The sequence below is a fragment of the Kogia breviceps genome, chromosome 14 (genome assembly GCF_026419965.1).
Source record: "Kogia breviceps isolate mKogBre1 chromosome 14, mKogBre1 haplotype 1, whole genome shotgun sequence".
Classification (NCBI taxonomy): Eukaryota; Metazoa; Chordata; class Mammalia; order Artiodactyla; family Physeteridae; genus Kogia; species Kogia breviceps.
In genome coordinates, this window is record NC_081323.1 from 63,867,217 (window position 1) to 63,880,062 (window position 12,846).

The 12,846-nt window shown below is 43.6% G+C and overlaps 1 protein-coding gene across 2 annotated transcripts in view; it reads left to right on the top strand.

Moving 5' to 3' along the window:
- The window catches only part of SHISA9 (shisa family member 9), a 301,839-nt gene that overhangs the window by 274,749 nt on the left and 14,244 nt on the right, over window positions 1–12,846 (top strand). The window contains exon 4 of one of the 2 annotated variants that reach the window (XM_059038681.2): window positions 4,189–4,236. The exons of the other annotated variant lie outside the window; for it this stretch is intronic. Within the exon in view, the coding sequence (XP_058894664.2) occupies window positions 4,189–4,236 (48 nt within the window). The remainder of the gene's footprint in view (window positions 1–4,188; window positions 4,237–12,846) is intronic. 2 annotated transcript variants of the gene reach the window in all.

Below are 12,846 nucleotides of genomic sequence, written 5' to 3' on the forward strand. Positions count from 1 at the left end.
ATGATGAAATGCATTTCATTAACAAAATCATTACCACCCAGTAGAGAAGTTGTTTAAAAAATGGTTTGCTGTGGAAAGCTCTGCAGTCTCTGATAACCAGACTCATTTTCTAAAAATTTCAATTCAGTTAATAAGGGGAGACTTGGACAACCTTTAGGGTTAACTGCCAAGTTCAAAAATACCTCTGGAAAATCAGTGTTCTCTTGGAGGCTTTAATATTCAGAACATCAAGTGGGTTGGTCACCAAAACCACCTGACCTCAGGTTCTTCTTGTGAAAAATGAAGAACCCGAATTCTCTAGTTTCCAAGCTCCATTCTAATTTTAAAATTGGAAAATTAAACAGTTCTACTCACTCTAGTCATTAGAATACCCATGGACCATTAAATATGTCTCCTTCATTCACTACCAACTCTGGGGAGAAAAGGGTGGGAACTGGTGGTAGTTCCTGAGATAAATTCTTCCCAAATAAGACTTCCCATCTATTTAATTTAATTTGATTCGATTTAATTTAATTTTTATTTTATTTATTTAATTTTATTTTTGTTGTTTGCTTGTTGAAATCACATTCATGTTTAAAGAGAGCTCCTTTCTTTCTGTAATGCAGGGATTTGGGAATGTAACATCTGGTCCTATTTAGCATGTGACTACAAAATGGTCTCTGTTCACAAGGAGTTCATTGACCAGTTATTGTAAACTATTAGCAGACACCAGGGAAATGTGAGAAGCTAAACCTCACTGTACTCTGGACAAGAAGGAGTGATGAAGTTGAATGATTATTTGTTCAACTCTTTCATCCATTCTGCAAACATTTAATCTTATGTCCCTTGATTGTAGGTCCCACTGAGGCATGAACCAAGTCTGTCTCTTTCATCAATGTATCCCCAGCATGTAGCACCATGAAGGGATTTTTTTTTTTGAACTAGTATTTTTATTCATTTTAAAAGTTCTTCCCTTTTTTCCTTTTTTTAACTTTTCCCATCCCCCACCTGCCATTTCAACCGTGTAGAGCTATTTGGGAAAATTGGTCTCAGCAGAACATCAGAGAACACAAGCATCAAATATCGCCTTTGGACTATGTAATTAAAAAAAAAAAATCTTGGGCTTCCCTGGTGGCGTAGTGGTTGGGGGTCCGCCTGCCGATGCGGGAGACACGGGTTCGTGCCCCGGTCCGGGAAGATCCCACATGCCGCGGAGCGGCTGGGCCCGTGAGCCATGGCCGCTGAGCCTGCGTGTCGGGAGCCTGTGCTCCGCAACGGGAGAGGCTGTGACAGTGAGAGTCCTGCGTACCGCAAAAAAAAAAAAAAAAAAAAAAAAATCTTTTTAAATCAATAACTCAAATATTATTTTAAGCATTTAGTCCATGTAATAGTAACAAAATAAATCCTTACTTAAGTGTTTTCAAAATCACTCCAGACCTCACCCTCGGCTATTCTTCTCCTTGGGGTAAATAAACTTGGGGGTCTGTATTTGGTGACCCACTGACATCTACAGAGGTCTGACATGCTCTAAAACTGCATGATTCCTGGCTTTTTCCTCCTCTTCTTTGCTGTCTTCCACAAAGGGTAAAGCCCATCTTATCTCCGCTGGCACAGGACAAATCGGTTATTGCTTCTGTGGCCTCTGATCACTCATGAAGGGATCTTAATAAGCCTTCCCAATACATATTTGTAAAACCACTGAATAATACCACGTGACAGACACCACCCACAATAACAGCATTATTGATAAAATGCTGTGCCTTTTTTTTTAATTCAAGAATTTAATAAGAAAATATTTTCTCTGTTGCTATTTGACAGTCTATGGACTATTTTCCCAGTACCATGTTACATTTTCCAATAGCACTTTTTAAAACCACAGCAACAATGCACTTAGATGTGGCAGGAATTCTTTTTCACTCTTTCTCTAGGAATTGTGTGAAAACCCTAAGTGATGCATAAGCCCCTCAAATATGAATTAACCTCTGCTAGTTTTTCTTTTTGTCATTGTTATGGAGGAAAGTGAGCTAGTATCATTGACTCAAACAGTACACCTCTGAAGGAGGTATCAGTCCCAAAGTCCAAAGATGGGGAAACTGAGGCTTGGTATAGTTAAGTAATTTTCCCAAAGTCACACCCAAAGAGCCAAGACTTATATTTGGTATAGCCTGATTCAGGTCATCTTCTTCCCACAAAACGATGCTGTCTCTCACAGAGCAATTTCTGGCACCAGAGGTTATAACCAGGCCAAAAAAAAAAAGAAAAAATATTGAAGAGGCCTATTTTCCTCTTTGTGGGGGAGGACTTACTAAGGTATTAATTGTTTTCTTTGTTTGAAGGTAAAAGTTTTCTCATGATGCTGAGTATAATTGAGGTATAACATGTTTAAGGTGCATTATAGTTGAGGTATAATTTCATATGTATAGTATAATACTCAGATCGTAATTTTACAATAGTGTGACTGCTGAAATATACATACACTAGGGTCATCAACATCCCAGTAAGGATAAGAAATATTTTCCTCTCCCAGAAATTTCCCTCACGGCTGCTTCCTCTCAATGCTGTAGGCCCATCCTCTGTACATAAGCATTTAATTTTTCACCCCAAAAATATTTATCTAATGTCCATTAGTGTCACCAAGCCCATAATGGGAACTTAGCTGTATATTTGGTAGCTTGTGTGCCATCTTATTAAGTGCCCTTATTAGCTTTGGATTTATGAAACAAAACTTGTTACTGTCTTGCCCTGTCTTAGGTAGTGGGGACAGAGGTGACCACAGCTTGTTTCCTGCCTTCAAGGCACTCATGGATTTGATTTGGGAGCAAACGGCTTCCTTGGGCTTAGTGACTCAGTGACTTGGTCAGGCATGTGTCCACCCGCACAGGAAGATCTGGGGCCGCATCACTAGTTCCAGATGTCAGTGATCCTGGCTCAGAGGGAGAAGAAACATGAAGGCATCCCAGGCGGATCCCACTTAATTTTAAGTTCGTCACTCTTCACCTGTCATTCCAATTTCCCCTCTGTTGTTAGTGATGAGGGTGTAGAGTTCATATCCGCAGGGGGAATGTGGCAATTTGAGCATCCTTTGGCATGCCTGGGAGGCCAACCAGAAATGTTTAAATGGGGGCCGGATCTGTGCCCTGTAATCATTCAGATCACAGACTGTTCCCTGCATCTCTTCCCAGCTGGCAGCCTGATAAATCTCTGGAAATTGTGCAGAAATGTTGAGGACTTGGTTTTTCCAGGTAGATTCCTAAGAAAGGAAACTGGAGCTAGTAGCGCACGCTGATTGGTCAGGCCGCGAGCCAGTGGGCAGAGGCTGGTGCTTAGGCACGTGCGCAGGTTTGCCTCCATTTGAGTAAAACCCAATCTTACAGAGAAGGTCTGTCGAGGACCGGGGTAGGCTGTAGCCATAGTCATTCTCACCATCCTTTTCAAAAGGGTCACTATGAGGTTCTCCTAATAATAAGAGATTCCCGCAGGGCTCATCCAGTACATCTGAAATGGAATTCAATTTAGAGAAACTGATTTGTAATCAAAGTCCCAGGCATTATGGGGTTCTCAGATAACAAGTTTGATTCCTTTAGCATTGAAGGGAATTTCCTTACCTCAGGAAGAGTGACCCCGCGGAGAACCTTGAATTCATTCATTCAACAATATTTTTCAAACACAGACTGTGTGCTAGGCATTGTGAAAGCGGGGTCTCCACTCCACCCAGCCTGCCACCCAGCATTTAAAGTTGCCGTCAGCAGAGCCTGCCCCGACCTTGAATATGGAGCTATTGATGCTCCCCCCACCTTTTTAGCAGGGGATTGCAATAAAAGAGGATCAAAATTTATCTCCTGTCAACAGAGCGTTATTAGCCAAAGTGACCTCATGTAACTAAAACGCTGCTTTCTTTCTTAGAGGGTTGAAATTTAGAGCCACCTAGGAATTCTCTCTCTCCCTGAAAACATCTAGGCTTTCTTCAGGGGAAGCTCTCTTGATCCTGTGTTGGGTATTATCTTGATCGTGCTTCAGGGCCTTGCAGACAGAAGTGTTCACATAATCGTAATTGCGCATTTGGTCCCTCACCCTGTTCCCCGGTCCCCTGAGACCTGCGCCCCTTGGAGGCTGCAGCTGGGGTACCTGCAGAGCATCTGGGCGTTGAGGGCACAGCACACATGGGAAGCCCGTGAACAGATCAGCATCTCTCCATTGTTGTTTTTTTAGGAAGTTCTGAGGGTGACTGGACAGTGGCGACACTTAAGTCACCGAAAGGTACCGTATGGCTTTTTCTAGCTCTTTTGTCCAGGTGTCGTTGGATTTGGCATTAATCCATGAAGGCACAGAGAATCCCAGTGTCTGTGTGCACACATGTGTCCGCGTTGGGTGGAGCTGCAGGTCCGTCTGAGTTCCAGCGTGTAGGTGTTTTGTGTGTGTGCGTGTGTGTGTGTGTGCGCGTGTGTGTGCACGCGCGCGCGCTCCTGGGGTGGCATGTCTGTGCTCCGGGCTGTTGCTGAAAAGTGTGCTACTCCTCATTTTCCGATGTTCATTGCCTGAAGGAAAATGTCACTATCAGAAAATGTCCCAGGTAAGACATCCAGGAGATGTTTTTTTCTCAGAAATCTGTGCAGGCAAATGGCAAAATGTAAGGTAAATTAATGCAGGGGGAAAAACAAATTGTGAGGGAGAGATAAACAGAGTCAGGTTGTTGGCCCTGGGTCTTGGGAATGATTAGCCTTTTGGGGAACAGATGCTATTTTCAACTTTCCTGGCTACCATGGTAAGCATCAAAAGTTGGTCCCCTTGTGTCTGTGCGTTAACTAGCTGGGTGACTGGGCTAGGTGGTAGCTATAATTTATTAACCCCCTACTATGTGGCAGACAGAGGGCTGGGCCCTTTATGTCATTTTGTCCTTGAACTCTCCGATGACCCAGCCATGTATGTGTTGTCCTTCCCCTTCAGAGTCGAGAACATGGGCCTCTGTGCGAGGCTAGCTCTTGCTTGTCTAAAGTCATATAGCTGCTAAGTGACGAAGCTGAATTTGAACCCATGTCTGCCTGACTAATGCTTAAGTTATTTCCCGCTGGGGTGTGATGGGAATGGCTATTTTCCAGAACAGACTGGAAACTGAGTTCTCTTCTTTCTTCACTCCTTATGCTTTGTTGGATTCGGTAGTTGGGAGATTGTAGCTGACCCAAGCAGATGAAGGTCAAACCCTTTAGTGACCTTGAACTGGGAGAAGTTAGAAGATATTGCAGGGCTGTAGGTAAGATACTGGTAGGGCCCTTTTGCCTTCTCAAAAGACAGTTCTGGTTTCTAAGTGGAGACTGGATCGGGGGAGGGTGGGCTGGAGTTGAGGTCATCTTCTGGAAGGCTCTTGCAGTCATCCAGGTGGGCAGTGCCCCGAACTGGGGTGGGTAGAGGATGAAGAGAAGAAAATAGAGCAGAGGGTTAATGAAGAGACTACAGAAGGTAGTGAGTGAGTGCGTGGGAGTGGAGAGGAGGGAGCCGTGGGTCACCCCGTGGTTCTCAGGTTTGAGCCACTTGAGTGCACATCAGCATCCCCTGGAGGAGTGTTAAAACCGAATTCCTGGGCCCCACCCCAGAGCTTCTGAATCGCTAGGTGTGGCCAGAGGAGCTGAACTGCTAACAGGTTCCAAGGTGTTGTTGATGCTGCTGGTCTAGGGACCATACTTTAAAAACCACTGCAGTAGAGAAATCTTGCTGGGAAACTAAGACTGTTTGACTGGGTCTCCAAGCATCTTTCTGTGGGTTGAGGGTTCCGGAGAGGGAAGCTTGACCAGAGTCCCAGAGGATCCGAAGCAACCTGAGCTCTGGGGAGGGGTGGGGGGGGATGAGGAGTGTCACCCCATATTCCAGAATTGGGAGTGAGAGCTTTAGACCCTCGTGTCTAATGAGAACCTCTTGATTACCCAGTTGTTGCCTTGAGAGAGGCAGATTTTTTGGGTCTGCATTAGATAATAACTATTCACATGTCAACATCCATTTTTAGAAATGCAAACAATTTGGAACATGACAGACCTACTAATTTGAGGCATAAACTTTTTTTTCCATCCCTTGTGAAAAACAAAGCCATTACAATTCCCATGACAACATTTAGAGGCAGTCAGCATCCCTGTCTTTATATCAGCCTGTTGTTGTCTGGTGCATTTAGAAAATATTTCAGGACAGGTCAAAAGCAAGGGCTTAGAGGCTATTTTTCTACTCACACCAGGCTAATTTCCCCTCTCCTCCTAAATGCATCTTTATTTATCCTGCTTTGTCTGGGGAGGAGAAAAGGGGTCCCAGAGAGGGGAGGCCCAAGTTCCTCTGGGGTCACTGATTTTTCCCTATTGTTTTCTACTCAACCTCCAGACCCTGAATCTACATGAGACATGATAACAAGGTCAGGGGGGTTGTACACCCTGCCACCTTCTTGAAAGAGAGGTATCAGCAGGGTGTGATGGACTTAGCCTCAGTCACACGTGAGTTCTGATCGTGGTCCCATCATTGGTACTCTTGTTACTTTCTCCAAGTCATTCAACCTCTCTGAGCCCCTCTTTTCTGATCAACAAGATGGAGACAACACTATCACCTCCCTCCTAAGGTTGTTGTGAGGACGATGTGAGATAACATGTACAACATGTGTCACAGTGCCTGGCATGTCAAAAGTGATAAACACATGAGGTTGTAACTGGTATAATTATTACTATTATTATCAGGTGAGCAAATTGAAGCTCTGAAAAAATCTCATGGTAGAAAAACTGTCAAACTCTGTATAGCCCATCATTTCCCAAACACTTTGGACGTCTGATCTCTTTTCTCTATGGAAAACCAGTTCACAGCTTGAGATCCAGTTACTGGAATGTTGCTAGGAACCCACTTTGGGAACACAGGCCATGAGCAGAGGCTTGGGTGTCCCTTGGGGAGGTTGGATAAAGAAGCAGTAGCTTCAAAGGAGAAAGGGCTATAGGTCCCTGAAGATACGAGTTCCCTGCTTCCACCTGCATTGGCTATAACTCACTTGGGAGGGGACTCCTATCTGCCAGGAAATGGCAGACAAATAAATCTTAGCGGTTTGCACTATCCATTTTTCACTACCTGAGGTTTTCCAGGAAAGTCTCCCCCTAGTGGTCACTGCTGTAGGTCCACGTGCCCAGCGCTGTGGACTCCTGGAATAATTGTTTAATACCCAGGATGGAAAAAGACACCACCACCTCAATCCCAGTGGACTCCCCTAACCAGCATGAACACGTATCATGGAAATACATTTATCTTGCAAAACAAATCTTTGAACCTGATCTGTCCTTAGCCTAGCATGCCATTGGAGCCCGGAACTTGGGGGAAACTTCTAGCATAGTGCTGTGATTTCATCACTCTAGCTCTGACTAGTATCAGGTTGTGTGGTCTTTCCCAAGCCAGTCACATGCTCTGGACTTTCGTTTCTACCATTTCCAAAATGGATGAGATGATAGTATTCACATTCTATCAGGTTTGGGGGAGTAATTTTATGAGACAATGCAAATAATACCCTTCAATGAAGCAATGAAGAAAATACACTTTTTCACCCTTTATGCTTCTACAGATGAGGGAACTGAGTTCTCTTGAGATAAATGAGATTGCCAACACTTACACAGGGCATCACACTCAGGACCAGAACCCAGAACTCAAAGAATGGCTTAAGACCCCAATGTTCATAGCAACACTATGTACAATAGCCAAAACATAGGAACAACCTAAATGTCCATCAACAGATGAATGGATAAAGAAGATGTGGTACATACACACACACACACACACACACTGAAATACTACTCAGCCATTAAAAAGAATGAAATAATGCCATTTGCAGCAACATGGTTGGATCTAGAGATTGTCATACTAAGTGAAGTGAGTCAGAGAAAGACAAATACCATATGATATCACTTATATGTGGGGACATAAAAAAATGATACAAATGAACTTATTTACAAAACAGAAATAGACTCACAGACATAGAAAACAAACTTACGGTTACCAAAGGGGAAAGGCGAGGGGACAGATATATTAGGAATTTGGGATTAACAGATATACACTACTATATATAAAATAGATAAACAACAAGGACCTATTGTATAGCACAGGGAACTATATTCAATATCTTGTAATAATGTATAACAGAAAAGAATCTGAAGAAGAATATCTATCTATCTGAATCACTTTGCTGTTCGCCTGATCATTGTAAATCAGCAATACTTCAATTTTAAAAAATCAGTCTTTAAAAAAAAAAAAAAGAATGGGGCTTCCCTGGTGGCGCAGTGATTGAGAATCCGCCTGCCGATGCAGGGGACACGGGTTCGTGACCCTGTCCGGGAAGATCCCACATGCCGCGGAGCGGCTGGGCCCGTGAGCCATGGCCTCTGAGCCTGCACGTCCGGAGCCTGTGCTCCGCAACGGGAGAGGCCACAACAGTGAGAGGCCCGCGTACCACACACACACACACACACAAAAAAAGAATGGCTTAAGGACCTGACCCAGAATCACGAGAGATGCTTTTTTACCAATGTCCATCCTGGGCCTACCAACTCCTATGGGCCTGGAACCTCTGGATTTTTCACTTTCCATTTTTCATTTTTTCCCATTAAAAATGCACCTCCTGGGTCATTTTGTGTGCATTCAACTCTGGACCTACATTTTCCTAAGACCCAATCCTAGATACAAACACAGCTTACCCCAGAGCACCAGTTTTCGCATGCCAACATTCCTCATGTATTCCAAAAATACATGAGTATTTTTGCTGTTTTCTGAAGTAAAGCTTTTCTTAGTTGGGGTTTGATCTGGGGGCTATAGCTGGAAGGTAAGAGCATTGAAGGTGGACGGTCTTGGATTTGGTATCCTGCTCTGCCACTTATCAGCTGTGGCAGAGTCAGCTGGCAGCCAAATTACTCAGTATCTCTGGGCCTTAGTTCTCATCTGTCACATGGAAAAAAAATGATATTGCCTCATCACCTCCCTTTAAGAGGGTTTAAATTAGATCATGTAGGTGAAATGGCTAAAAACGGTGTCTAGTACATGGTAGGCACTCAAGAAATCCTAGTTCGTTCTTCCTTCTGAGAAAATTGATGTAGCTCGGTGATAAATATTCATCCAAGAGATGCTACAGAAGCACAGAAAATATGTGATTTGGGTTAGAGTTCTGTTGGAGGGCACACAACCTAGGGAAGGACTCACTTAAAAGCGGCCTTAAAACATTACTTCATAAAAGTCAGGCTTTTGTAACTTTCTGACTTGGGTTATTGGTTTGTGGGTGAGCAGGAGGGTACAGAGCAGGTGGAGGATAAGGAAGTGATTTTTTTTTTTTAATAAAAATCAAATCCTACCAGCTTCTGAGTTCAGCCTCTTTGGAAAAGCATAGAGCAAGCACTGGTATTTTGATGAGCTTCCTTGGGAACCCATAGGGCATGAAGTGAGCCTGTGGAGAGTCCTCTGCTTTGCAGAAAATGCCATTGCAGCAAGATAGCAATACTACTATATATAAAATAGATAACTAATAAGAACCTACTCTATAGCACAGGGAACTCTATTCAATACTCTGTAATGACCTATACGGGAATAGAATCTTAAAAAGAGTGGATATATGTATATGCATAACTGACTCAATTTGCTGTACAGCAGAAACAAATACAACATTGTAAATCAGCTATACTCTAGTAAAAATTTTTTAAAAAGCATGTCCCTCTGAGGCTAAGCTGGCTAGATATCATTCATGCTAAATATCCCCCAAATCTTGCATGGTGCTGCCATCACATAGTAGACGCTCAACATACATTTTATTAATAAATTATTAATTGAAGCTGGGCGTCACATTTGAAGGGAATCCTGTTGTCTTTTCTAAAGAGGCCCTAGGAAATAGAAAAAAATCAACCAGGTGGAAGTGGGGGGTGGCCTGTGTTTAGATCCAGTGCTGCTTCTGTTCTGTTGGGTGTCCTTGTGCCCACAGCTCCAGTTGCCTCTGCTATAAATGGAAGGCTGTGATCATTGATCTCATTGGCCCCTCTATCTCCATAAGTAAAAAATCCCAGGCTTTGCTATGATTGGCTTGCCTTGTCACGTGGCCACCTACCTCTGAACAAATTGTTATGGTGAGGGCAATGAAATGGGTTGTTTGTGGTCATCGGGGAATGGTTAGGGGGTGAAGGAGTGGAGGGGTATGTCATGCAAACCATTTGGATTAAGAGTAGGGGAGACATGGATCTCCATCTGGAAATTGGGGCCTTCCTGGGAGTAGGGTGAGTGAATGATTGGCATTTGTATCAGTTATCCATTGTTAAATAATGCTGCATAAGAAACAACCTCAAATCTCATGGCTTAAACTTATTTAGCTCAGCATTTATTGAGATCAGGGGTCTACGTGCCAGTGATTTATCCTGATGCAGGAGGTTCTTCTAGTCTGAGCTGAGTTCACCCATATGACTTGGGGTTGGATGGATGCTGGCTGATGTAGGCTGGTCTTAGCTGGAAAGACTGGGTGACTTGACTCTGCTCCAGGTGTCTTTTATCCTTAGAGAAGGTAGCCCAGACATGTTCTCATGCTGGGGGCAGAGGTGCAAGAGAGCAATCAAACACCAGCAAGCACTTGTCAAACTTCTGTGTATGTCATGTCTGGTAACCTTCATGAATCACATGATGAACTCAGAATCCAGTGGTGGGGAAACAAGATCCTCTTTTTTGGGGGGTAAGTTTCAAAGTCACATAAAAAGAGTGTGGATACAAGGAAGGGGGGAAAAATGGAGGTCCTTCATGCATTCATCTAACACAGGGTCCCAAATCTGATCGTTATCTACTTTGAGATGGTCCTTTGCACATTGGAAGGAAGTATGGAGGATTAAGGAGAGTTAACTTTTATTTCCTCCCTTTAAAAAACCACCAGTTATATAAAATTTTACCAGTTCAGAGGTTGATCATAAGGCAAACCATGCAATGAATTTCTGAGAAGAAATATCTCCATCTGTGGAGCAGCAGTGCAGGATGAAGGGCAGTGAATGAGTGCACGGTTTCCATCCAGGGCCCTTCAATGCAGGGGGCTCTGTGGTCAGCCTTGGATGGAGCATGAGTCCAGCCACCTTTGTTCAGTAGCCTTTCAGAAAGTGGTGACTGCCCAACAGGACTGCCTAAGGCAAGAGACAGAGGGCTTAAGGTTTCATAGGTCCATTGGCAGTGAGATGTTCACAGAGGGCTCCCTGCAGCCACAACAAAGGGGCTGATTGTGCAGCTGGATAGCTTTGGTGCAAAGCCCAAGCCAGGCTTTGATTTCAGAATCATCATCAGCAAAGGTAGCAGTGCCTCCTCTTGGGACCCTCAGGGCTAAGATAAAAAAGGGCCAGGATCCCATTCTCCCCTTTCCAATTTTCTCTCTTAGATAAGCCTTCAGGAAAGATGTGTGGCCCTGTAGAAACAGCCAGGAGTCCTGGCTTTAATTAGAAGTTGGTTCAAATGTGATTTTCCCTCCTTGAGTCTCTACAGCGAGGCCCAGAACCAGGTGAAATGGGGGCTAATTTGCCATAAAGACAAATCTTCCCATCTCCTCCTGGCTCTCTCCTGCCTGTGAAGGTAGGCTTTTTTCCTGCCTTTCTTGTTTCTGCCTGCTGAGACAACCGCAGGAGCCTGTGCAGCTTTATAACATGTATTTCAAAAGAAGGGAGAAATACCTGGTATTTTTTTTCATCATGAACTGTTTCCCCTTTTACTGTTTCATTCAGCTCATGATGGAGAGAAAAAAAGTAGAGACCCAGAAAACACTCCTATGTAAATAAAAGTTCAGTACTGTCCTAGTGAACCAAAAGGCCTCACAAATACAGTGGTTTAAGAGAAAGAAGTATATTTCTCTCTCGTGTAATAGCCCCAGAGGGGGTGGTCCAGGTTGGTGGGGCAACTTTACTCCAAGCTGTCACTCAGGGACCCAGGTTCCTCCAACATTGTTGCTCTGCAGCCACCTACTGTATTGTCCTCATCTGCATTGTTATAGTTAGTTGCCGTCATGGCCTATGGGAAGGGAGAGAGAGGACACCCAGGGCAACCAATTTTATTTTAAGTGAATATGTTGAAGTGGAAACTGGATGCATCCGTTTTGCTAACAGTCCATTGGTGAGAGGTTAGCCACGTGGCCAAATTTAGCTTCCAAGAAGGCTAGGGAAATCTAGCTCAGGATTAGGTGGCCATGTGCCCAAGAAAAAAGGTGGAAGAGATCTGGTTGACAAGTAGCAGTCTTTTACAATATCATGTCAGATGGGGTATATGTTTAAGGAGACTACTGTGTGCCAGGCATAATAGTTTGTGCTTTCACACTTTGTCACTTGTTTACTTCTCTGCTGCACTTTGCAAAGTAGGTCTTCCTATCCTTACTTTATTTTCTGACAATGACAGCAGTAGCAGCTACTATCTAATGAATACCTACCATGAAGCAAGGACATTGGTACTTTACATTATACAAGATAGTTCACATGATTCTTTTGAATACCATAACCCCCTACCACATAGGCATTGTTATTTATTTTCCATTTTATTGGGGAAGCTTAGAGAACTTAGGTAACTTGCTTAAGGTCTCCAGCTTATAAGTGGAAGAGTTGGGACTTTAACTCAGGTCCATCTGTTTTTCAAGTTCATGCTCTTTCTACCATATCCTAAAGAAGATTTTACAGTCACAGAATTCTTCCAAACTCTGCTATCTGCTGAATAAACAAGTTGCACTGAATCCTTCACACTCTCAGCTTCACTAATCCTTCTTTCTCTCAGCACTCTCAGATCTTATTGCTGACGTCTTGCCTTCCAAGGCTCTACTATGGCTGTCAAGAGCTCAGTGTAGGATTCAGGAGCAACTCTTGGAATACTTTGTCATCATCGAAAGTG